This window comes from Cervus elaphus, chromosome 30 (assembly GCF_910594005.1).
Source record: "Cervus elaphus chromosome 30, mCerEla1.1, whole genome shotgun sequence".
Lineage (NCBI taxonomy): Eukaryota > Metazoa > Chordata > Mammalia > Artiodactyla > Cervidae > Cervus > Cervus elaphus.
In genome coordinates this window covers 47,844,455-47,871,774 of record NC_057844.1, presented here as the reverse complement: position 1 = coordinate 47,871,774, position 27,320 = coordinate 47,844,455, and the positions used below count along the sequence as shown (strand labels likewise).

At 39.8% G+C, this 27,320-nt stretch overlaps 1 protein-coding gene across 6 annotated transcripts in view; it reads left to right on the top strand.

Moving 5' to 3' along the window:
* KLF12 (Kruppel like factor 12) overlaps positions 1 to 24,041 on the top strand; it is a 511,104-nt gene extending 487,063 nt beyond the window's left edge. For all 6 annotated transcript variants that reach the window (XM_043891644.1, XM_043891648.1, XM_043891649.1 and 3 more), the window contains one exon: positions 14,319 to 24,041. In XM_043891644.1, coding sequence (XP_043747579.1) covers positions 14,319 to 14,500 — 182 coding nt within the window. In that variant the 3' untranslated portion in view covers positions 14,501 to 24,041. The remainder of the gene's footprint in view (positions 1 to 14,318) is intronic.
* The last annotated feature ends 3,279 nt before the right edge of the window (positions 24,042 to 27,320 follow it).

Genomic DNA, 27,320 nt, shown 5'->3' with positions numbered 1-27,320 from the left:
ACTATCATAGAAATAGCACTAAATTTGAAGTCAGTAAACAGAAGTTTATCTTTGGCCCCTAACTGGTTGGTGAGCTTAGACAAGCTACTTAACTCAGTGAATCACAGGTTTTCTGTTTTTTTTTAACTGTGAACATAAATATAGCAAGTTGTGGCATAATTACCATGTGTGTGCATGCTAAGTCACTTCAGTCGTGTCTGACTGTTTGTGACCCCATGGACTATAGCCTGTCAGGCTCCTCTGTCCGTAGTGTTTCCCAAGCAAGAATACTGGAGTGGGTTGCTGTGCCCTCCTCCAGGGGATCTTTCTGACCCAGGAATTAAACCTGCGTCTGTTACGTTTCCTGCGTTGGCATGTGGGTTCTTTACCACTAATGCCACCACATGCCCAGTCAATGCAGTGAAAGTGAAAGTCACTCAGTCATGTCCAACTCTTTGCGACCCCATGGACTGTAGCCTGCCAGGCTCTTCTGTCCATGGAATTCTCCAGGCTGGAATACTGGAGTGGGTAGCCGTTCCCTTCTCCAGGGGCTCTTTCCAACCCAGGAATCGGACCCAACTCTTCCACATTCCTGCTTCTTTACCATCTGAGCCACCAGGGAAGCCCCAGTAAATGCAGGGACTAACATATTATAGGTAGGGACCCAATCATTATTTGTTGAACTGAAATTATGTATGTCTTATATTGATAGTGATACTTATGTATGTTATTAATGTGAACAGTAGGTTCAAGGCAAAAATCTTTGGATAATTTAGTGTATTCTTATCATAATCAACTGTTCACTCCAGATTCTACTAATTTAAAATTTATATAATAAATTGTTAATAAAAAAAGTTGTTGGGGTAAAACTAGCAAACGAACCAATCTCCGAACATGCCCAGCTGTGCGGAGCTCACTGCACATTCTTGCCCTCTTCCTGAAATGGCCTGCCTGAGTGCCTCCATTTTTTTCTTCTCGAGTTGGTAAACCTCTGTTTATTTTTTGGAAACTGCCTCAGTGTCTCCTTGTCTGTCAAACTCCCTGACCACCCTTCTTCACTCGGCAAGTAGAAATCCGTCGTCTCTGATCCTGGAGCACTTGGACGCGTCCCGGTCACAGCAGTGCAGTGGGCAGAGAGGGGCCATGTGGGAAATGGTGGAGCAGTCGAGAGAGCAGGGCATGGCATCTGCTTGGACGTGAGGGCAGGGTTCGGGGAGACTTGGAGGACATCTGGGGTGCATCGTTAGAAGGAAGGAATGCTGAAAGCAAACACGGAGACCAGTGGTGAGAGAGAGCCAATATCTCCTGAGGCCCTGCCGGGCCCCAGGCTCAGAGCTCTGCTAGTGCTTTCCATAATTTAATCACATCTGTAAGTCCTTTGAAAAGTCAGAGGAGCAGTCCCCAACTTTTGGGGCACTAGAGACCTGTTTTGTGGAAGACAATTTTTCCACAGACCGGGGAAGGGAGGGTTGGTTTCAGGATGATTCAAGCCCATCACCTTTATTATGCACTTTATTTCTGTGGATGTTACATCAGCTTCACGTCAGATCATCAGGCACAAGATCCTAGAGGCTAGGGAATCCTGGGTTAGGGCGCTCTTTGCTGTCATGGAGTAGACAAGGAGGGAAGCTGAAAGGCAGACTTTAGTTTCTCTAGAACCTGTTATTCTAGTTTTCTAGAACGAGTTTTTTCCTAGTTTGGGTTGTTTTCATTATACCTATCTCCGACAAGTGTGCTAATAACCTCCCAGTCTCTCCCAGTGGGGCCACACTGCATGCAGGTCTAGCCAGTGGTCCCTACCTGTTTAGAGTTGGTCATTAAGGTACTTGGAAGTGTTAAGATAGCAGGGGATGTTAAATGGCCAGTTTTTAAAATTTCTATTTATTTATTTACGGCTGCAGTGGGTCTTCGTTGCTACATGTGCTTCCTCTAGTTGTAGCGCGCAGGCCGCTCATCGTGGTAGCTTCTGTCATTGCGGAGCCTGGGCTCTCGAGCACCCAGGCCCAGTAGCTGTGGGGCACGGGCTTAGTTGCCCCACAGCATGTAGAATCCTCCTGTACCAGGAATCGAACCCATGTCCTTTGCATTGGCACATGGATTCTTAACTATGGTACCACTAGAGAAGTCCTGAAATGGTCTGTTTTTAAAGTTTTTCATTGTTAATGTGAACTTGCCTCTTTTTTTTTGGCCAAGCTTCACAGCTTGCAGGATCTTAGTTCCCTGACCAAGGATTGAAACCCAGGCGCCCTGCAGTGGAAGCATGGAGTTCTAATCACTGGACCGACAGGGGATTTCCAGTCTTTCTTTAGCGTCAACTAAAGTCTCTGAAGTTGTTAGAAAGCCCGTGAGAAGACAAGGACCAGCTGCATTAATAATTAAATGAAAAGAGCAACTCTTGAGTGCTTGCTCTGCACATAGCTCTCTGAATAGTAATGGGTTCACCTTAAAGATGAAGACAGCAAGGGGTTTGAAATTGGTAGTGGAGCCATATCTGCAGAGATCTGGATCAGTAACAGAAATATTATAAAAATATTTGCTTGTTTTCATGTATGAAGGAGTTATTTTAATCTGTCCTAGAGAGTTACTACTTATAAACACATTGAAAGTAGAATCTGTTACTGCTTCCACTTTTTCCCCATCTGTTTGCCATGAGGTGATGGGATCAGATACCATGATCTTGATGGAGATGGTTTAGTCGCTCAGTGGTGTCCAAGTCTTGCGACCCCATGGACTGTAGCCCACCAGGCTCCTCAGTCCATAGGATTTCCCAAGCAAGAATACTGGAGTGGGTTGCCATTTTCTCTTCCCAGGGTATCTTCCCAACCCAGGGATCGAAACCACGTCTCCTGCATTGCAAGCAGATTCTTTACCACTGAGCCACCATGCCATGATTTTAGTTTTTTAATGTTGAGTTTTAAGCCAGCTTTTTCGCTTTCCTCCTCCACCCTCATCAAGAGGCTCTTCAGTTCCTGTTCACTTTCTGAAATTAGAGTGGCGTCAGGGAACACTTGATGGGAAAGCCCTGAGCGAGCTTGATGCAGGTTGCTGTAGCAGCCCTGAAGGGGTCTTTGGTCCCAACTGCAAGGCTGTGGCAACCATCACCTACCCATGGGAACCTGCAGGAAAGGGCCAGCTCTTAAAAAGGAAGCTGAAAAATTAGATCAGTAACAAAATGTTTTGAAAGTATTTACTTATTTCCATTTATGAAGGAGTTATTTTAATCTGTTCTAGAAAGTTACTACCTAGAAACACAGTGAACCTAAGATTTACAGTTGTCTGAATATAAGTATGAATGCTGTTCACATTTGATTCAATTTTGATTTTAAAGTGTTACCTTATTTAAAAACTAAAGTCATCTTTTTCATATATTTAGAAAGGTAAAGACTTCTAAGACAGTCCATCAATTATTACCTCAGTTGAATAAGCTGCTTGCTAAGTGAGTTTGTTTCTTGTTTTTGTTAGCACACAGATCGTCAGTGACCGTGGAAAGTTAAAAATACTGTGGGATCTTATCACCATGCTCCTCATTTTCCTCCCTCTGCTTTTGGGTTTATTTTGTCCATTCAGCTTTCAAAACTATGTTGTAAGGAGTGGGATACTAGTATCCTCAGTCCTTGTTCTTTCTCATGTCCTGCTGAGTAACAAGATTATGCCTTCTGGCTTAATTTTGCTGAATGACAAAATTAACTACTACTAGTAGAAAATGTGTGGCTTTAGTGGAGTTATTAAGGAACTGTATTTTTGTAGAAAATATAGTTACCATTAAAGAGTTTATTAAAGTATTATATATTATAATTTATTTATAATTTATAAATAAATACATTTATTTATAAATATATTAATAAATTAATACTTTATTGCTAATAACAAATATTTAAATAAATAATTAATAAAATCAATCAAAATAAATAATTGATAAATATATATAAATATAATAAAATATAGTTTATAATATATTATTTATGTATAAGGCTTAAGATAAATTCAATAAAAGCCTTTCATCACTAAGAATAAAAAGAATTGTAAATACATTGCTTAAAGATTAAAATAATTGATGCTCATTAGAAAAAAATAGACTCAATCACAGATCATGTTACTAATTTTAACATCACATATCATGTTACTAAATTTAAAAAATTTTAAAAATGAGATATTTATTTGTAGACTAGACCTTTAAATGACACTGAAAATAAAGTCTCCTATTATTTTCCCTTTCAAAAATATATAGTCTAGGGATTTCCCTGGTGGTCCAGAGACTAGGAATGCACTCTGTACCACAGTGGACACAGATTCAGTCCCTGGTCAGGGAACTAAGATCTCACAGGCTGAGGGGGCAATTAAGCCTGCTTGCTACAAACTACAGAGCCTGTGCACTACAACTCAGATCTGTCACAGCCACATAAACAAGTAAATATTTAAAAAGCAAACAAAATATATATTCTACTTAATTGAAATGGGAAAAGGTTGTAGAAGGGGTAAAATGCAAGCAGTAAGCTCTTTGTTTCACAAAGTGGATTGCTCTTCAATTGACTCTTGTATGTTAAACTTCAAGAGAATAGGAGGCATTTGAATTCAAGCTGTTTCGTTCATTTGCTCAACAAGCGTCTGTTAGCACAGAGCAGAATAGTATAGAAAAGGCACCCTCAATACTGCACTACTGAGGGTGATGGACAGGCAGGAAATCTCTTGTCACCGTGGGATGCGGTGTGAGGAGGGTTTAATCACAGGCGTGCCCAGGGTGCCAAGGAGTAGCATGATCACACTGTTTCAGAAAGTTTTCCTTACAATACAGACAGTCAACTGGAGGGAGCAGGACATAAGACAGGGAAACAGACCAGTAGAAGTTGGTGCTCATGAAAGCTTGTGCATGCATGCTCAGTCATGCCTGACTCTTTGTAACCCCTTGGACCACCAGGCTCCTCTGTCCGTGGGATTCTCCAGGCAAGAATACTGGAGTGAGTTGGGTGCCCTCCTCCAGAGGATCTTCCTGATCCAGGGATTGAGCCCATGGCCCCAGAGGCTACTGCGTGGGCAGGCAGATTCTTTACTACTGAGCCATCTGGGAAGCCCATTGAAAGGTGGGGAGACTCTAAAAAGAGGGAGACCATCTTCGTGGAGATAAACTGGAGAGGGTGTTTTGAAGGCAGAACTGACAGATACAATGATAATCGGGTTGGGGCAGGTAGAGAATAACAGATAGGAAAGAGTCCAAGAAATCTCTCCAGCTGGAGAGAGGTATGACTTGATACCTGAGGAGGTAGGGTTGTCTTGTTTCCAGATACTAAAACAGAAGGAGGAACAGGCCTTGTCTAAGTGGTAGACGCTGAATAACACCTTGGTCACGTGGAAGTTGCTTTCTGGCTGCCAACTGGAAATGTCTCCCCTGCCATGGTGCTTGGGAGAGAGACTGAGATGTAACACTTGGGAATCTTTGCCTTAGAAGTTGTGGGAGCAGCCATGGGTACCAAGGAGAACCTCTGCAGGCGAGGAGTCAAAGCCTGAATCTCAGTGAACATTTATGTGACAGGTAAAGGAAGGTGTCTGAGAAGAAGCTGAGGACAAGACAGCCAGGAACAGGAAAATCAATACTCTTACTCCCTGGAAATATGGGCTTCCCGGGTGGCGCTAGTGGTAATCAACCCTCCTGCCAATGCAGGAGACATAAGAGACATGGGTTTGATCCCTGGGTTGGGAAGATCCCCTGGAGGAGGTCCTGGCATACTCACTCCGCTATTCTTGCCTGGAGAATCCCACGGACAGAGGAGCTTGACTGGCTATGGTCCAAAGGATCGCAAAGGGTCGGACAGACATAGCACCTGGAAATATAAACTCAGAACAGCCAAATAAAGAATTACCCTTAGACCTTGAACTGTTGTTTTCACTGAGTGAGTGAGTGAAGTCGCTCAGTCATGTCCGACTCTTTGCGACCCCATGGGCGGTAGCCCACCAGGCTCCTCCGTCCATGGGATTCTCCAGGCAAGAATACTGGAGTGGGTTGCCATTTCATTATAGGATATTTTTTACTTCCCTTTTATTTTATTTCTAGACGCAGGGAGCTAGGCTCTTGTGGGTTAACATATTATTTCTCCTATCAGTAGTAATTGGTATTCTTTCAGTCTGCTTAGCCAGGTCTGACTGGATATTCTGGTTTATGAAAGCACTGATTTAAGGTTGAGAAGCATTATAGGGAAATGGTTAAGACTGTGACCTTGGGTGTCAGATCCTGGGTTCAAATCCCACCTCCACCTGCCACATCCTAACTCTGGGTGAAGGGGGGTTGCTTATAGCAACTTCGTGAGATAAATAAGTTCAGATCCATACAGCTCTTAGGACCAAGTGGGATACATGGAAAATACTATCTACTGTAGCAAAGATTATACTTATCAAAGAAATTCATTATCGAATTGTATGGAAAAGAAAGAAGAGACCCACTTGTTTACACATAATGAAAAAGAAAGTCAATTAATTCAGTCCAGACAGTTCTTGGGGAGGATGCTAAAATACTAATCACTTGTCTGAATTGACAAGACCAAATGAATCAAACAAATTATAGAATAGGTTGGTCTGCTTGGCCGATAAAGAAGTTTTATACTTATAATATTAGGAAAAATCAGTATCAGGATTGGCATCCATTTACCTGCAAATCTTAATTCCTTCCTGAAAAATAACAAATGGCATTTATTTTTAGCTTCATGTTATTTTTATTTCTTGGCAGAAACAGAAAAACCTTGAATTTCATAACTGTAGAATTCAGTCTCCTTTACTGAGCACCTCTCATTTGCTGGGCATGTGGCATGTGTGTTTCTAAGTTTCACAACTGGAAGAGTATTCCCATCTTATAGACCCATAGGGTGGGGTTGGGTGGGGATGGAGTTTCAGAAAGATTCACTCTCTAGCCTGAGATCCAGTCACAGATTGATGACTGAGCCTCGTTGGATCATGCATTCCGCTTGACCATGCATTCCAGGTGTTAGTCATTCAGTCATGTCCAACTCTTTGTGACCCCGTGGACTGTAGCCCTCCAGGTTCCTCTGAAATTCCATGGAATTCTTCAGCAAGAATACTGGAATGGGTAGCTGTTCCCTTCTCCGGGGTATCTTCCTGACCCAGGGATCAAACCTGGGTCTCCTGCATTGCAGGCAGATTCTTTACCATCTGAGCCACGAGGGAAGCCCATGCATTTAAAGCCTGTGCTGTTTTCTGCCTCTTTAACACCAGCAAGAAGGCAGGCTGCCTTGTCTACCCCTGGACAAGTCAAGGGCCTGTAATCTCAGCTCTAGGTTTCTGTTTCCTCATTTTCAAAGTCCCTGATTTCCTTCCAGATCTATAATTGTGTGAACTCTTATGAACTAATGTGACAGAAACCAGAAGACAAGATAGGAATCTTCATTCTGGTGTTTTTTCCCCTCATATGCAAATACCATTCCTCAAGTGAAACCAATTGTCACAGCAAGTATGTTGAGTCTTGAGTGTAATGAAGCTCATTTGTCAGTGTCTGGGGCCCCTTGACTTTATAAAAGTTAAACAGAGACACATTTCAGAAATGCACTTCAGCACTGAAGAAAATGCCTATGTTTGCTGTTGCAGAAGATGGTTTGTTTTGTTTTTGTTTTGTTTTTTTTTTTTTTTGATTGCTTAGAGAAAAGCTGATGTGAGGACATGGGCGTTTCGTTTGACTGGGAGCTTTGGCAAACTGCACATTCCTTTTCTGGTGTTGCTCACACGTCATTTTAATATGAAAAGGCACCTGTCTTTTGTCTCAGGACACATTTACCTTTCAGCATTTCAGATGGTGAAATGGGAGGTACCCGAAAAAGTTATTTTTGTTTCATGGGTTTTGGGAATCCATTCAATACCTGGTGTTTTCTTTAGACTGTATTATGCCTTCTGCTGGGTAAATGTCATGGAAATGCACTGAGTGACTCTTAAGCCTTTTCTTTAACCAAAATTGAAAGAGACAGCAGTTCTCATAATAAGTTAGTTTGTTGACTGTTCCAATAAAAAAACCCTGATGAGAGTTCTCATTTTCCCAGGATACTTAATTAGAATATTATTTAAATAATGCTTGTGAATATACATGTATAAACACACATACGGAGGCCATCGTGGATATAAAAATTGTATTAACTTGAACCCCCAATGTGGAATTAAGAGTGTTCTCAAAGAAAAATTAACAAACCCTCTTTTTTGGTATGTGCTCTTTTTAATTTCTTCAGGACCCTTTAAAGAAATTGGAGGGCTTGTTATTAGTTTTGGTTAACATTTTCCTTTTTCAGAGATTTTCATAATTTAGATCAGTTTTTACAAAGAACTGAAAGAGGACAGGTTATGCTGAAAAATGGTCAAAAGGTAGAAATGGCTTATGGATTTGTCATGGGACTTACAGACCTTCACTTCAGAATCGAAAGCCTAAAATAATAACTGCACCCCAGGGTGAGAGTAGTGTTACCCATCTTGTTTCTTTGATTTTTCTTATACATTAGCAACTTGATGTCTGGACTTAAAAAAGAAAAATCACTAAGACTTATTGATGAAGATATATAACACACCATTTTCTATCATTTTATTACTCCATAGGATTATTACAGGAAATAAAAATCAAAGGTGATCTGATGGTGGAAGCAAAACTTCTGATTATTTTGAAAAAATATTTAAATACATTTTCAAAGACTTTGCTCCTGAGGATTTTAAGTGTATTTGTGGGTTAGACCAAAAAAAAAAAAAAAAAAGATAGGCATGCTATTTTATTTTTAGCCTGTTTCTAGGAAAAACAGTTTTGAATAACACATTTGCAGAATTCTGATTCAGATGAGTTTAAGGACAATTCACCATTCCTGAAGAAATTGCTGGAAATTCTGTTTACTGTCACCACCATTCAGATTGCTGCAGAGCAGCTGTGTATCAGAGAAGCACAGATCCTGGGAGATAGGTGTCCAACTCCTATTATTGTCCAAATCAACCCTTTCCATCGGAAACTGTTCATGGAAAATTCATCTCCTCTTCTGTCCCCACCACGTTAGAGTTAGCATTCTATTTTCCAGTAAGATTTAAGGAAAGAAGGGCAGATGGATGAAGGATTCTCTCCATTATATCTTTTCAGGACTCATTTATACATATTACAGTATATCTTACAAACTTATTATCATCTTAATTAGTTTTTACTCACATTGTGAAGTTAGTTTTTCTTACTGTAATTTACTTATAAGATTGTACCCCTTAAATTGCTTCAACACACAAGCGTACACTATAATATGCAGTTTCAATACAAAGTCGTAGCCACTGTGCATCATTTTTGTATCCATTTTTAAAACTTAACTAGTCCTGAGAGAGCATTGATTGATCTTTATTTTTTAATGAAATGCTGGGCAAATCAGCAGATACGACAGAAACCTAGGTCGGTCTTGAGCAAGGAGCAGAAGCCTACTCTCTACCTGGTCCAAGCAGCCGTCTTGTTCCCTTCACCCCCAGAGCTCAGCCTCTAGTTGTGAAGAGAGATTTGAAGATCTTATTTTCTTTTTCTCCCCTCTTCTTTTTTCGAAGTGTGGAGGTAGAATACCCAAACTCTTGTTTTATTAATGAGGAATTGGGTATAAGAAATACTGTACAAGAAATAATTCTGAATATTAAAAAGAAAATATACATTTTTGTAAGGAAAGTTTCAAGGAAAACTCATCTACTGCTCACATAATTGTTTACTGTTTTCTGATACAGGTTCTTCCTGACCCTCCCCACCCCAGATGAGAATATTTACATTATTTTTTTTATGCATTCATTCACCACTTTATATTCTTCTCAGTGGTAAAGAATCCACCTACCAACGTAGGCGATGCGGGTTTGATCCCTGGGTCCAGAAGAGCCCCTGGAGGAGGAAATGGCAGCCCACTCCAGTATTCTTGTCTGAAAATTCCATGGGCAGAGGAGCCTGCCAGACTATAGTCTCTGGGGTTACAAAGAGTGGGACATGACATGAGTGAGCATGCATGCATTAACCAGTTACCCCCTAATAACTTATAAGCTTATATATTATTTTCATTGGTTTTATTCATGAAGTAGAGTTATATCTGCCTCTTAAATGTTTTGGTGGCCTTGTCTCTCATGATCATTATTGTACCTGATTCCACCTCACAGAATACTTCCCAGATTTTGCACTGAGTTTCCTGCTTCATATTAGTGGGCCCACAGAAATCCTTGCCATAGTTGTTGCTTTCTCTGCTTCTCTTTTAAAATGTCCACCTGAGAAATGATGCCAAACATCTGAGCTCCTGTTTTCTGATCCTTCCTTGTGTGTGTGTGTCCTCCTTTCCAGACTCAGTAGAATGATAGTTCCTCATCATGCATGGTGGTCATGGTAGCACAACACAGTATTGAATGGTGATAGGAGTTGGGTGGGGCTCCATCGCTGTAGAATCAGTGCTGTTTTGGTTACCAGCTAAAATATACAGAGATGTTCCTGACCCCCCTCATCCTCATAGGGAAGATTTACTCATTATTGTGCTTTTATAATGAGCAGAAGAGATCCTGAAGACTTTTAAAACCCTGATGGAATTAGGTGAGGCTTTTTAGAGAACCACTCATTTCATGAACCAGAACCTTCAGTTTAAAGCAATGGACATGAAATCTCACGTGTGTTCATAACTGAGAGGACTGTTAGAATTTTAATCAAGGATCCTGAGTTGAGAGTAAGTGATTATTTTATCACCAAAATATTCCCTCACCTACCCATCCCAGACTAGCAATGTATGTTATATAACCTGATTAACTTAACATATCAGAAAGCCTGCCCCAAGCTGAGGTACCCTTCACTTACATCAGGGGTCAGCAAACTTCCTGTAGTAAACGTTTTAGATATTGCAGGTCATACCTTCTTATTGCAATGCTCAATTTCACTGTTACTGAAAAACAGCCATAAACAATATGCAAACAAGTGAGTGAGACGGTGTTCCAATAAAAACTTATTCATGAACACTAAAATCTGAATCTCATATGGTTTTCACATGCCATGAAATAACCCTCTTTGGTGTTTTTTGTTTTTTGTTTCCTTCAATGATGTAAAAGTGTGAAAATTGTTCTTAGCTTGCAAGTTGCATAAAATAGGCCACCAACTGGATTTGGCCGGGGGGCCAGAGTTTCTTACACCTCCTATAGATTTTCAAGTGGAAAGGGCACAAGTACCATTATTAAACAGTCAAATTGAAAGTAAGAGTATGTCTGTTATAATCTGGAGGAAGAAACTGGAGAAAATAAGTGCCTAAATTGGGTGTACAAGGAAATTCAGAGAACCCCTGAGACAACAGACTGTCCCCATGGTGGCCATGCCAGCCTCTAGCGTCCTTCTTGCTCTGAAACCGAAGCCTGTCTCCTTCTATTACCTCTCCTTACTTCTAGGCCCATCCCAGGTCTGGGGCCCCTTCCTCTCACTTTAACTGCAATGGCAAGGTGAAGAGTATGGCAGCTTTTCTAACCCTGGTCATACACATAGTGCACTTTCCCAGCAAGATAGAAACACATGTCCTCCCAGCACACAACTAAGTAGTGTTTTTCCTCAATTAAATTTTTTTATTCTTTTCTTCTTAGACCTGTACTCATTGTAGCTGGTTCCATACACAACAAGAGATATCTAGGAGATGCCTGTTGGTGAAAGAGACTCAGTGAGCAGAGCTCAGTGCCCCAAAAATGAATGTGCTTTTGAAGATAAGATTTTTATCAAGTTCAGCTTAGTAGGACCTATGTTCATGATGTAAACTTCAAAAGCTTGTAGTGATGTCACTAAAAGTATTTTAGCAGTTGCCATGGATATACTGTATGTGCATGCATGCTTAGTCATAGCCAACTCTTTCCAACCCTATGAACTGTACCCCACCAGGCTTCTCTGTCCCTGGAATTTTCAAGGCAGGAACCGTGGATTGGGTTGCCATTTCCTCCTCCAGGGGATCTTCCTGACCCAGGGATCAAACCCACATCTCCTACATCACAGACGGATTCTGTATCACTAAGCCACTTGGGAAGCCTGGATAGCCTGTATAGTGGACTGCCAATCTTCTTAAGTTATGGGTTTTGCTGACTTTAAAAAAAAAAAATTCTGTTAAATTCTGATCAGTTAATACCTGCTACTGCAGATTTTTGTCTCTAGAGAACATCCAGAATGAGTCAGAAGTGAAGTTTTGGATTAAGCTGGTCATTAGGCATTCTACTTGACAGGAGCCCTTTCGGAGTAACCTGGAGCTTTCTGTGGATCCCAGGTAGTGCACCAGTATTTCTAGAGTTAACCGAGCTGTACTATTCACGCGGTTCTGTGAAAGTGCCACTTGATCCCAAAAGGACCTATATGGTTCACATTCATTTAACAGTTGAACAGAAACTGCTGAGTCTGGTTCAGTCTAGTTTTCCCATGTAGGCATGACTTGTACATCTCATTTACAGGGCCTAGTAGTTGCCTGTGTACACACCTCTGTGTGAGCATGTCTGTGTTTATGTTGCAGTTTTATTAATTTATTCAAACACTATTTGACACATACTCTAAGCTCTGAGGATACAGAAATAGATGTGTGACTCTTAATCTCTATGTATTCAGAAAGTGGTAAAGGGGAAAAGCATCTAGACAAAATCTGTATGATATATTGTGATAGGTGACTTAATAGATTTAATAGGAGTTGAATAATCGGAAAGTATCTAAGGAGGTAGAATCAGCATTATCTGAGGATGTGACAAAGTTTCTATGGGAAAAAGAATTTGGAGCACAGTGAACAACACTGAATTTGGAACCAAACACATCTATTTACTGGCTTCAGGCAAGTTATTTTACTACATTCATCCTCAGTTTTATCACCTGTAAAATGGATTTAACAAAACTCACTTTGCAACTCTGTACGTGTGCGTGCTTAGTCACTAAAGTCGTGTCCGACTCTTTTGTAATCCCATGGACTGTAGCCTGCCAGGCTCCTCTGTCCCTGGGATTCTCCAGGAAAGGATACTGGAGTGGGTTGCCATGCCCTCTTTTAGGGGATTGCAGCTCTGTATCTTGAGGTCTAAAAGTTGTATGGCTCAGTTGTATAAAGAATCTGCCTACCAAAGCAGGAGACACCAGAGACACGGGTTCAATCCCTGGGTCAGGAAGATCCTCTGGAGAAGGAAATGGCAACCCACTGCAGTATTCTTGCCTGGAAAATCCCATGGACAGAGGAACCTGATGGGCTATAGTCCATGGGATTGCAAAGAACTGGACACGACTGATCTCACACATATATTGGTGTCAGCCAGTAGCTCTGCTCCCTGCCTTAGGCCTTTTCGCCAAACTCCACATGGGGCCAAGCAGTGTGTGGTTAACTATTGGATGGAGGGGGCAGAAAAGAGCTCAGTTCTTGTGGGGTTACCTGGGGACAGGGCTTCCATTCTGAATGAGAGCCAGGAAAAAGCACACCTGGGTCAACTATTGTCCCTCTCCCCCGGGAACTCATTTAGACAACGGATAGAGTATCTCTTCCCAACAAAGCCTTTGCATATTTTACTGTCTTTACAAGTTGACTGAGGGATGTGGTCAAATTACATACTTCTTCAGACTGTTTTTTACTGTGGGTTTCAACACTCAGACCAACCTGATGATTCCTCAGGACTTGCCCTAATTCTTAAGTCCCTGAAGAAGACATTTAAACTTCACACTACTGAGATATCCAGGATTCTCTCCCAGTAGACAAACAGTTGTTTATTGTTGTTTAACTGCTAAGTCATGCCCAACTTTTTGTGACCCCCATGGACAACAGTAGTTTATACATAATATAAATAATAACTGTTTATAAATAATAAGTACTTAGTACCTAATTTCTGGGGGTGGTAGGGTGCTTTACCTTTTAATGAAATTTTGTGTGACTGATAAAAGGACACTGTACCTTAAAATAACCTTTAAATATCTAAGTGATGCACTTTTGGGAGCAGTATTGCAACAAAACATACAAATCATTACCCTTTATAATTCTTTGTGCATTTCAATCCTTTAGCCACATCAGCCTAGGTAGAGCTCTCTCCCATGCGTTTCTAGTCTACCGGTGGTGATTATACCCCAGAGTTATCAGTCTATGCCTTCTGATCGTTTGACTGCAAAGTAACTTACCCATAACTGAAGATGCAAGTGTTAAGTAACCTCCCCATTGTCACAGCAAGAGAGAGTAGATTGAAACCCCCATCTGTGGGACCCAAAAGCTGCTGGTGGGGTGGTTAGGTTTCCTGACAAAGGACCGCCAGAAGGAAAATCCACTGAGAGCAGTCATGTCCCCAGATAACCGCATTGGCCAGATTGCTCAGGAGAAATGATGGAGCACAGCGTTCTGTCCCTTTGTCTCTTCCAGGAGAGAAACCCTACAAGTGTACCTGGGAAGGCTGCACCTGGAAGTTCGCTCGTTCGGATGAACTGACGAGGCATTACCGCAAACACACGGGAGTCAAGCCATTCAAGTGCGCAGACTGTGACCGCAGCTTCTCCCGGTCAGATCACTTGGCACTGCACCGCCGGAGGCATATGCTGGTGTGAGGAAGGCTCCCTGTCCAGCTGAGCGTAAGAGCTGGATCTCTTAGCGGCACCCCATTCAGCAGGGCTGGATCCCCTTCACAGTGTTAACACAAAAGGGCATCACCATCCCACGATGTCTGAAAGCAGAGCAGGAAATAAGAAGTGGTAACACTTCTTTCGGTCTGAAGGTAACCCCCCCTCCCCGCCCCCCGTCACGACTACACAAGAAACGACTTCACGCTGGCCTGGGAGATCGGTGACCCAGATGCTGAAGAGACAGGCATTGTTTTCCGTGCTGTGTCCTCTGCCATTTCAAGATGTTTGTAGTTTGTACATTTTCTGAGCTGTCAGACGTTTTGTTATTGATACTTTTAAAGGTCATCTACCACAAATTGATGGCTAGAGCAAGACCTTGTAAATTTGGATTATTCTCCCATCATCCCACCCCTGAACCCCTTTTTACAAGTAAGATATTAATAGAACCCACATCCAATCTGTTACCAGCAAGCAGCCTGAAAGTAGAAAAGAAGAAACTTTTGGAGAGGTTCCATTACCTGAAAAGAAAGAAGTGCTCAGGCAGCCCTTTTGCAATAGTGATGGTGACCACTAGATATCACCTGCGACTTGTCATTATGCCATGCCCTGGAGAAAACCAACATTGATTCTTTTCATCTGTTTGTTGTTGATTGTTTTTGTTTTGTTCCGCTTCTGTTTTGTTCATCTGTTTGAGCAGAGGGGCAGCGACATTTCAGCTGGAGTCTAGTCCTGGTGTCTGCCCTAGCGTGGATGGGCACAGAGTCGTTCTGTAGTTGAATAGGAAGAGCCTGTCTAAAAAAACTACTGCCCCACTTCAAATTGCAGTGTTCTGTCAGCTAGGCATCATCTCTTCCTGCCCCTAGTATTCGATTACAAGGAATCGGGGGGAAAAAAAGCTTTCTTAGACACACTGGCACCAAGGTAAGAGGTGGGGCGGCCCAGGCAAAGTCAGTGAACATGAAAAAATCAGACAAAGCAGAGATGGAAATAATGCGCCTCTTGAGGAGAAAAGCAATAACGCATAAAAGGACTCTCCTACAATCACTTCACTGAGGACTCACGTTACCAATTTTCATACTTACTAAAGGGATTGTAAAAACACCCCAGCATTTTAGAGGTCTTGGCTACATTTACAGCACTGAGGTAATCTTTCTGCTGTTTGTTGTCCTGCTTGGTTGAGTACCACAATTAAAGATTATGCTCCCCCTTTTCTTGTTTGAAAACAGTCATTTGGTGACTAGAGAGGCCACAGAGGCATAGCTGGGAATTAACTCTTGGGCGAATGGGTCAGTTCTCCTTGGAACTGAGTCAGTGGGAAGGGAATGCTCCCCAAGGAAAGCCTGACATGGTGCTAGTTCCCACCCTTGGAGAGAGCCAAGGATAAACGACTCTCCAATAGGTTCTTCTCTATAGATTTCATTTTCTAAACTATACTAGGACTCAATACAATGGCATCTGCAGGGATGAACCCACTCATCCTGTGCTGAGGGTGAGAGGAAATTACAGTCCCGTAAACCCCCTTGAGTTATGAGCCTTTTTTGCAACTAGCGGAGTCTATAGTAAACAAAGCAATACATCACCAATGAGCATTCTTTCAGAAAAATTATCATATTTTTTCCCCCACTAAAAGCTGAATTTTTTCAGCTTTCTGTGGCCAAGGGGCTTGGTAAGGTTTTATTGTCATTGCTGTTACTGCTCAGATTTTTTTTATAGCTTAGATATAAGAAGTTGCCAGCATAGACCTTTGCATTATATTTTAATTACAAACACTTGATTTGGGGAGTTGCACAAATTAACCTCACAATATTACTAGCTCATTTTTAAAGATTTGAACATTCTGAAATAATTTCTGGTTCTAGAACTATGCTCTTTAGGATTATCTTCTAATTCAGATAATCTTAATTCTGATGAAGCAAAAAACTAGAAACATTGGAACAAGGATAACTTGCGTTGGATGGCATTAAAAGGAATGTTTTTAACGTTCAAGCAAGAGCATAATGATTTTCAGGTCAAATTCTGTCTTCAAAAATACATGCTTTGTATTTTCTGCCAGGTCTGAAAAATTCATCAGGCAATTCCCCTCCAACAAGGGCTGCAGTTCTATGGGTAAATAGCTTCTGTAGCTACCCAGTATACTACCCACCAAGCACTGGGTTTTTGGCTTTTTGTTTTTTTCTTTTACACCAACTGGAAAGTTTTACCTGTACTGTAAGCAACTCGTACATCTCATTGCCTGTGACCATTTTGAATAGAAAGGCCAGTGTTGGTTACCAGTCAGTGGCAAAGAACACAGAGCATGATGAACACAGTGTGGTGAACACAGACGTGAAGCCCTCTACTAGTCCTAGAATTTAGTTGGCAGGTAACAGGTGAATCACTTAGGTGAAGGGCAGACAATTTAATTCTGCTTTCTCTCATAAGAAGGGCCAGTCCTTTTCTCTGCTGAGAGATCCTGAGAGTGTTACAGGTAGAAATGGTTTTTAGAATTTATAGAACTGACAGGCAGTGGGAGCTTCCTGAATGATAGCTTGATTTAAATTTAGCACAGAATGAGATGAGCGGCTCCCCTCTAATAGCATAGGAAAAATTAAGGGACTTGAGCTTGTCTGCTTGTCTTCTGAAGGTGGGAACCCAACTGAGACAGTAAGTTTACTGATAAAACCTGTCAGCATTACACCATTTCCCCCTTTTGATGTATTGATACTTCTAAGGAGGGAATCCAAGCACAAGTAGTAAATGAATTGCTGATGTAGTCCCAGACTGAAACTTACCTGAGGCTTGTCTTGAAACATAACAAATAATCCTTGGTGAATTTTCTACAAGTGTTTCCCCATAGAAAGGAAGGTGGTTTGGAAGAGAAGGAATTACATTTTTAAGTAAGAATATCTTCAGACATGGAAAAGCCTCCTGCATCTCATCTGATGTCTGTTCTAGCCTGTTTTAAAAAGCACAGTAGATGATTAACAGCAGAAAAGGAGTAAAATCCAAAGAATTTCTCAGTTGTACCCTAACTGTAAGCATTCTTTGGTGGTAAATTTGAAGTCATTCAGTTTGCAGCTAGGCATATGTGTATGTTTGGGAATTTAGACACAGGTAGCTATAATGGCTTTGGAAGCTACAGTTGACCTGACTGTCTTTTTGCATTGTAGAGATTGATTTCAAGGAAGTTAATGTTATTTGAAAAGTTAAGAAGTTCAGACATTGAAGTTTTAATAGATTCCCTCCTCATATTCTGATCTTAGGTTGTTTGGGTAAAGATTCACACTTCCCCGTCTAGTTCCAGCCCCATCCCATCAACTGCATGTGGACTTTGAGAAGCCTGCTTGATAACTTGTCTTAAGTTTTATTAAGGCATTTAGAGTGAAATTTCTAATGGCTTTACCATAAAATTACACTGTTGCCTGGAATTACTTTTATGGAACACTATGGGACATTTATTTTCAAAGGCAGTTGAATAACAGTAACACAAACCACATTTTTTATTGAAAAAAGAGCACTTTTGTTCACTTTAAAGTTTAAGTGGAAAATAGAAAGAGGAGCTTCAGGTGAAAAAAACTTGCAAAATACTACAGTGTTTACAAATGCCAGTTCTAGATGATTAAAAAGGCCATTCTCATTATGGTTGAAATTTGGATCAGCTTATACAAAGATTGTGTTCATTTTATGCAGTTGTTTTAACTTCAAATTGCTATTTGTGTTTTCAACATAAATACAATTCTGCACTTTGAAATCAGTTCATTAGAGTGATAACATATATATGGATGAAGATGCAGTATTCCTTACTCTGTACTTAATTTATTATACTTACCAAAGTTGCAACTGAGTAAATCTGGTGAGGTGAGGCCTTCAAATGTATTAATACGCCTTTGTTATATTGTTATGACTGCTTAGAAGTGTAGCCATGATGTTGTTATAAAGGTGTCTTAATGTTTATAGTAAGGACTGACAGAATTTCAGCAGTGTTAAGAATACCAGCATTCGTGATATGTTGAGTTACAGTCTTTGTAAAGGATTGAGCGTGAGATAACTCATGTGAATCTTAGTAGGCCTAGGAAGCCTTAATATTCATAGTCCATAATCCAATCTCAGATTTTACTCCTTACTGTTTAAGCCTGTAAATCTAGGAGGTAAATGTATTCTACAACTTCATTGATCAGATCTCTTCCTTCAACTTTTCTGAGGTAGTGCATTTCACACACACAAAAGATGTTTCCATTTGATTTGGTTTGGTTTAGAAAAGGGGTTTGGTAAGCCATGTCTTCCATATCACATTTCTCCATATCCCCACAATGCCTTCCACTTACCTGCACTGGCACCCCCAACACATGCACACCTGTATACACACTTGTATATGCAGCAGCCAGTGGACTAATAAATATCAACAAAGGACTTTTTTAAAAAGAATGAATTTGTAATAATCCATGCTGTCTAGAAATGTAAGTTATTTACCTTATTAGGGAATCAGCTTATAATGCTATATATGACTTTGCCTGCATTTTATAGTTAAGAAGTGTACATAAAAATTTTAAATGCTATATTTTCACAGTTTCATTATAGAAATGTCTGTTTAGCAACCCATGTCCATTGGTACTTTAAATATGCTAAATACTGTGCAATTGCAATAGAAATTCAGATTTTCATAAGAAAATGAAATAGGATACGATACTGCATCTTAAAAAATAGAGTGAAGATATTTTACTGTATTAGTAACATATGTGATAGTGGAAAAAAGTATTTTCAAACTCACAAATTTTACAGAGGTTGTAAATAGTTTGATGAAGTATGTTGGGAAAAAGAGCTTCTAGTTTTCATCACAATTAAAAAAAAAAAAAAACTTGTTCAGATATGCCTTGTGTATCTTACACACAATTAGTGATATTGCCATGGGGACTCTGTTCTGCCTTGTCAGAGCATACCCCTTGTGCTCCCTAACAAAATGGAGTGGCCACTTGTCTCAGTTTAGCCAGGATGGTTTAGAATGCAGTGAAGTCATTTTAAGTTGTAGCAAACTGATTCCAAATGCATGCTCTTTGCCTGTAAAGAGAAAAACAGCAGCACAGGATTTCCTTGTGTTAAAAAGAATCATCTAGCAGTTGTTCTCTTTTCTCAGTTACCTTCCTCCTCGATGCAGTAATTCTTGATCAAAACAAATGCACACCCTCTGCACGTGTTTGTTTTTGTTAAATCCCAGAGGGAGTTCTTTTAGCAGTAGCTACCTGTTGACAAGATGAATGCTATGGATATGGCCACATGTGAAATGATTCTATACTGGCAATATGAATAAACTAATGCCCATTTTCAGAAATGAATTAAAAGCTGAAAGTGCCTGTCAATAAATTTTATGACCAATGAGATATTCCTGTACTTTTACACAGCAATAATTCTTTATCAAACTGGGTTTTTCCCCCACCTTTGGGAAACACGCACACAGAGAAAATATATGCACACAATAAATTGAATCTGTTCATATACGCCCTCAAAAATTGTTTGGTGTGTTTTAAATATATTTCATCTTGCTTATGTTAGCATTTCTTAATTTAATCTTTCTTACAGAATATAAGAACGCCTGTCTGAACTTTATGATTATATCCGGTATACATCCTGGCACGTGGCATTTATAGTTTTGAGATGAAAACTTCACTGTGATTTGTCCAAAACTTATGAAGCACTTGTTTGTAGTCCAAAAAGTTTTGCTCAATTAACAAAAGCCAGTTTATTAAGAGCAAAACACTATAGACATCTGTTTCTTTTCCTTTATTTTATCCAGTAATATCAAATGCACAAACCTATACCTTTCTTCATTTCCCTTCCCCCTAATATTTCCTGTTATCATCTAAGAACCATTTTGGGGTGAATATTAACACAGTTGTTTCTCCCCAAATGTCCACTAAAGTAAAACTGACATGTAGTAAGCCTAGCCTTGACCAAGGTTTACAGTTGGTCCTGGAAATGACCAGATTTACATTCAGAACAACACAATATGTTCCTACCATTATTTTGCTGCTAAACGTAAAGTCATGAATAGGAATATACAGGCAGATTGTATGAAGAGACAAGAGCCCTGGAAATTCTCCAGTCCCATCATCTCAGAGCACACATCCATCCAAACAAGCTATCAAGGGGTATCAGTAAAATTACACTCTTTCAGAGCCAAACATTTGGTAAGAGCAATTTTTAAAGTATAACTGTGATTAAACACTCAGACTTTAGACAATGAAGACTACCATGATGGACAGTGTTCTCCGGAACCAGACCGCAGGACTATTAAACCATCTCCTGTTTCCCCCTCTACGTTTCAGAACAAAAAAGAAGGAAGTATGCTAGATGAGGGTGTAAAAGAATGATCAAAGTGTCAGAGTAACACTGCTGTGTTCCTTAATCGTACTGAAGGCAAGTCTTTTGAATGGGCTGTTTTCTGCTAGTTGTCTGAAAGTACTAAAAGAACTTGAAAGGTCAAAAGTTCAGCAAACCATGAAAATACTAGCTGTTCTTTAGTAAATCCTTACCATATGCCAAGCAGTATACTGGGTAATTTTTAGACATATCACCTCTCGTGTACAACAGTTCTAGATTTCATGGATGGGAAACCAAGGCGCAGAGAGGGTGGCTGAGTTGTCTGCAAACAGAAATCACAAGAGTAGGAGTGGAAGTTCACCTCTCTCAGGCTCCAAAGCCTGTATTCTCCCTAAGGCACTGCTGCACCTGTGTTCCCAAGAGCCAACTTTCCATATCTAACCCTTAAGTAGTTTTATTAGGGATGTGTAGTCATCAAATTTTCCAAATAAGATGTAAGGACATGATTTGACAGTGGTGCATAAGATTTAAAATCAGTCTTCTGAAAACTCACACATGGAGAATCATGATAAACAAACACGCCAACTGGCTATCTCCCTGGACTTCTCACCTGCCTCTGAAATGTTCGACCTGGAGATCCAAAATGATTTAAACATTTCCCTACTTGATGGCATTTTAGAGCAGATTTTCTTGATTCTACGTATTTCTTTATAGATGGAATAAAGGGTTTTCCACTTGTGTGGACCTTCCAGAGTGTGTTTAATTTGCATTTGAAATGTTACCTCCATGGAACTAGCTGTTGAAAACAAGAGTCAACTTTTGGCGGTTGTGAGCGGGTTGGCAGTTGGGAACATTCAGATGATGAGCGAGAAGAGAGAACGGAAAATTCCTTTTCAGATTTCTCACCTAACAGTACCACCTTGTAATGTTCTCAGTAGTCTTACAAATAATTTGCCTGTAGTATTATTGTTAGTTTAATTGAATTTTATCTAGGAAACTGTACAACATCAGAGAAATGACCCCACCCCCACCCCTCTTTTCTGTGTAGAGCACATTCTCTTGACAGTATTGATTCATGGAAGTACTAATGGACTTAGAAAACATTTGGAGAATGTCATTTCTCATGGTGTTTCTTTTTCTGAAAATGAATCTCCTGAATTACAATCTTTCTCCCTGTTACTTGGCTGAGGAAAGAGATAAAACTTGTGTAAACAAATTTCCTCCCATGCTGAAAGCAAGTGTTTCGTGTGCACACAACCCGTTGCAGAAAAGGGCGCTCTCCTCAGTTAATTGGGTTTCAAAACAAGCAATAATTTCTCCACAGCAAAACCACAACTTTAAGCAAATTGAAAAGAGATGAATAGTGGAAATAGTCACATCGGTACTTTATCTTTCTGGATTACATCTCTAGAAATTTTAAATGTTTGAGACAACAGAGTCTGCCCTTTGTGCAAAGCAAGAGCCAATGACTCCTTGTGTGAATTAGTATATCTTGCTTTTTCCAAGTGCAGGTTGAAGACAAGGGTAGAATTTGGATCAAATTCTAGTCAAAGTGCTCAAGTAATCAAAAGGGAGGATATTTTAGGGACATACCAACATCTTCCCTTTCTGCTAATGTCATGCTCCTAAAATATAAAACATTTTAGAAAATGATGTTGCCCTACTTGTGTTTCTAGTTTTTCCATAGCAGGATTTTGTATTTACATGCAGACTACAGGATGTATTTTGTCCCTCAGAACTTGATTATATTGGATGGGTATAGTTGAACTGGGGCACTGGTGCCTATATTCAAGGCTCTTTCCTATCAACTTGTCTGTCTACACTTTGTTGTGTTTAAAAATTCATAAAAAAAAAAAAAAACCCACCATTCCTACCCCCGCCCTATGGAATGGTGGCTGTATTGTTTTGTTCATGTCTATGTGGGACACATTGCATCACATGGCAAACCAACTCCCCGTGGATGTGAGATAACTACTTACAAAACCAGCTTGAAAACATCGTCTTCTGTATTATGTCATCCTGTATCATAATGCAATTATGTGTATCATAACATGCTCATTTTAAAAAAGAGAAACCAGCAAATTCATGTTTGTCCATAGAAGAATGTACTCAGAACTTTCTGTGTTGTGAAATGATGAGAACAGACCACGTTTAAGATATACCCACCTGCCACTTAAAATGACTTAGTTGTAATTAGTAGTAGTCTAGACGTTGCTCTAGGTGTGTGGGGGTCAGTTCAAACGTCATCCTCTTTTGAATAAATCTCTCGGCGGTATTTGAAAAAATACATGGGAATAAAGAAAAATATCAACTTTGGCCAAATCAAGCAGGCATCTTTTTCCTTTCCTTGACACTTAGCTCATTCTACTTGGTGATTGGATTACAAGAGCTGTGTAAAAAATACAAAAACATCCTTTTGTTTACAAAACAGTTATTCTAGGCTTGAAGCCTCTGAACAGCAAATCAAATAGATGTACTGCGTCTGATTCACTTAAGGTAATTTTACAAAAGGCTCCTGGGTCTCTGACCCCAGAGAGTTGGAATACCCAGAGTAGGTCCTCTGCATTAAAGGATTAAAACCCCCAACGATGCTGGAAAGCAAATGTATTACTTTCTTAAATCTTCATTTGGTTTTCTGTTCAGAGTTTTAATTGCAAATGAATTTATTTCTCCAGCTTATCTAAAGATCTAATTTCCCAATAGTTTCCTCTGCATTTATATACTCTGTAGTGTTTAGGCAACCCCTGTTATAAGTTTATTAATATTATGTAAGTGTTGTTCTTGTATTTATGTATAGTGTATGTATTGTAAATATACTCAGAGCTTTTTTCCTTTTACTGTAAAATGGTGACCTTTTTTTTTTTTTTTTTTTTTGGCCCTACGATAATGTAAAGGGAGACCCTCCTAATGAGATTCTCTCAGAGGATGATTATTCCAGTCTATTCTCAGAGATTTAAATGAACAAGTGTTAACGTTTTTAATGGTGTCTCAGACATATTCTGTTGGTGCATTGCTTTTCTGTATTCAACTTTCCTATGAATTGAGCTGTGAACCGAAATAGAGTTTAAACCTTTAACTGTATGCATTTGTATAATTATCTGAATGAAGGCATGAAGGTTAAATAAAGCATTTTGTATGGAACGAAACTCCCTAATTATTACTAAGGCTGATTCAGACACTTTGGAAATCATAGTTATTACCATACTAATTAAACCTTTGTTATGAAAAGTTTTACCATTTGTGTATAGTAATTTAAAACAGAACAAAATAGACTGTATACTAAAAGTTGAATAGAGGATGTTTTATTTCATAACAGCCAGGACCTAAAGTGGGATTCCTGAAAATATTTTAATGAGTGTAAAATTAATGGTCCAGAAATATGAAGTGATATGAAAACAAGATTTTTTCAGAGCCTAAAATCGAATCTCTGTGAATGAATGAATTACATTATTTTTTGGACTTTGTGTCTCATTTAAGTGTAGAATGATCTATCTAGCACATGACAAAGTTGGTTTATTTCTATAAAATCTTAAAACAATTATAAGGTTTGGAAAAATAAGACTATTAATGAGTGGAAAAGTGAAAAAAAGTGAAAGTATTAGTCACTCAGTTGTGTCCCAGCTCTTTGTGTCTCCATGGACTGCAGCCCACCAGGCTCCTCTGTCCATGGAATACTCCAAGCAAGAGTACTAGAGTGGGTAGCCACTCCCTTCTTCAGGGGATCTTTCCAACCCAGGGATCGAACCCTAGTCTCCTGGATTGCAGGCAGATTCTTTACCTTCTGAGCCACCAGGAAGCCCTTCAATTTAAATAATGCTTAAAAGGCACTTGAAAAATCTAAGTATCCTCCAGTTGTTGTTCAGTCACCAGGTTGTGTCGGACTCTTCGTGACCCCACGGACTGCAGCATGCCAGGCTTCCCTGTCCCTCACTGTCTGGGAGTTTGCCCAAGTTCATGTCCATTGAATCAGTGATGCCATCCAACCATCTCCTATTAGTATCCTTCACTTGAAGACCTACTGGAAAAATCCATTCAACAATGAGAATGGTAGGAAATACTACTAACAATTATATTAAATGGTGATAGGTGATAATAAAAATAATATTTGAGTACTTCCTAGATGCCCAGCAGTGTTCTAAGTGTTATATTTGTTCTCTTTATTCTTATAAAAATCCTGAGTTAGGTTCTGTTATTATCCTAATTTTACAGAGGTAAAGGTAAGGTACTGTGTTTAGGCAACTTTTCCAGTCAGCCTGGTTCTAGCAGTAGAGTCCTTAGCTACTAAAGGGTTGCAGGTTAAGAGGATGGAGAAACGATAGAAGGTGGGGAGAGAGAATGAGCAGTGATGAATATCATAGAAATATTCAACAGATATCTTTGTTTATGTACAAATAAATATTAATAAACCCAATGAATACAATTCTTCATTTCATACTTGGCAAACCATAATGTAGTTTAATAACTCATAAAAATCAGAGACTGAAGTAGATTTTGGCTTACTTTATTACTGATTCAAATCCTTTTGTAAATGAACTTGGAGTTTGGTGAAATCACTGGGTTCCACTCAGAAACACTGCGCGAGGAGAGCCTCAAGGGGCTACACATGTGTTCTGCTCCATCCAAGCTGCTTAGGGCTCCGTCTTTGACACTCCCAAGTCTGGTTGCATAGAGCATCTACCTGAAGGGAGCCTAGAGGAGTAATTGCTCAACCAGTGCCAGCTTCCTTGGTAATTTCACAGTGATCACAAGGCCAGTTCTACAGAAGAAATCACTCACTAATTAATTATAAGATTCTTTGACAGTTGAAGCAATAAACTCTAAGTACATTTTTTTATTGAACTATTCATGAAGATTTTAGTTGCACCATTTTGGAAATATTCCATTCAGGCAGAAGCCAATAAATTAGGATACTCTCTCTCGTTCTACACTCTGGTGAAGTGTGGCAGTCACTTGTAAGACTGAACCTAATTCATTCAGGGTTTTCATTTTTGGATATGACTTTGTAACAAAGTGGTAAGTTGTACATCAGATTTATGTGTCTTGGGCCTGATTTTTCTGACTGTTCTCTTTAGGCCGTACCAAGCAAGTAAGCCAGCTCTCCAGCTTTGTTCTTGCTTTCCAGTTCATCCCAAGAGACTTTGTCATACGTGTAGACCACAGAGGCCAGTCTTATGGAATAGATCACCCAATACTATTATACCCTCAAGGTAATGTATTTGTCAGTGTTTCTTCTACCAAGGGATTCCCGGATCCTTCAACAATAAATGGAATTCTATGGGTACTAGGGATTCTGAAACTTCCTCAGTTCTTACCTTTATTCTTGATGTTTTGCCATAGCTGAGATTTCTCATCTGAATATTGATGGTTTCACTGTTCCTGATTCTCTCCAAATTAATGACTGCCAGGCCACAGCATGAAAGAATTAAAAGTACAGAAGCAGCTATGTGATTAAGTGTAGAATACCATGGAGCTTTATCAAAAAAGAAAAATACTTCAGTGCTTGAACAAAATCATACTCCCTAAAAAATTATTTCAGTCCCAAACGGCCACTGATGGTTTTCATACCATATAGTACATTGTCTTCCCACCAAAGTTGCATGATTTCCTTCAACACAATGAGTTCCTTGTGCTTTGTCCGAGTGTTGTCTGGATTTAATATATTTCTCTCCCAGCAGTGTAATGAGTATAATCTGCATCACTTCCTGTTTAGTCTAAATTCATCAATCAACACCTACACAGCCATACACTTGAATGATTGTCTTATTTCTGAAATAAATTACATTTTCTTTATATAGGAACAATTTGTACATGGTCTTTTTCTCTCATATTTTTACTGTGGTAAATTCATGGGTGTATCTACATGTAACTCAGTTTTATGAGGCCATGATGGCATCAGCAACATCAGACTGAAGCAGGTATGCTAAAAAGAAGTTCATTCAGGGAATGTTCCAGAATTGCTTAAAAATATGTATAGCCATCGCGGTGCCCTCCTTTTTTGAGAGCTACAGTTTATATAATGTAATATATATATTTATATATTGTAATCCATGGGCTTCCCCGGTGGCTCAGTGGTACAGAATCTGCCTGCCAGTGCAGTAGACAGTTTTGATCCCTGGGTCAGGAAGATCCCCTGGAGGAGGAAATTGTAACCTACTCCAGTATTCTTGTGGGATAATCCCATGGACAGAGGAGTTTGGCAGGCTACAATCCAGGGGGTCACAAAGAGTTGGACGTGATTGAAGTGACTACACACACACAAGCATTGTAATCCATTACCTTCAAGAGGATTGCAGGGCATTTGTCTGTGACATAGCTACTGTGATGTCCACATCCCTTAGAGCTTTCAGACCATACTGAATACTCAGGTCAGTTCAGACATCTCAAGGGCAGCCCTGCTGTGCCCCACACTCCTCTGAGCTCCTCAGCTTGACCAGACAGCAACTCATGAGGTAGATGTGGTTGTGAAAGGCTAGCATAATTGATCATCCTCAGGGCCCTTAAAACTTACTTA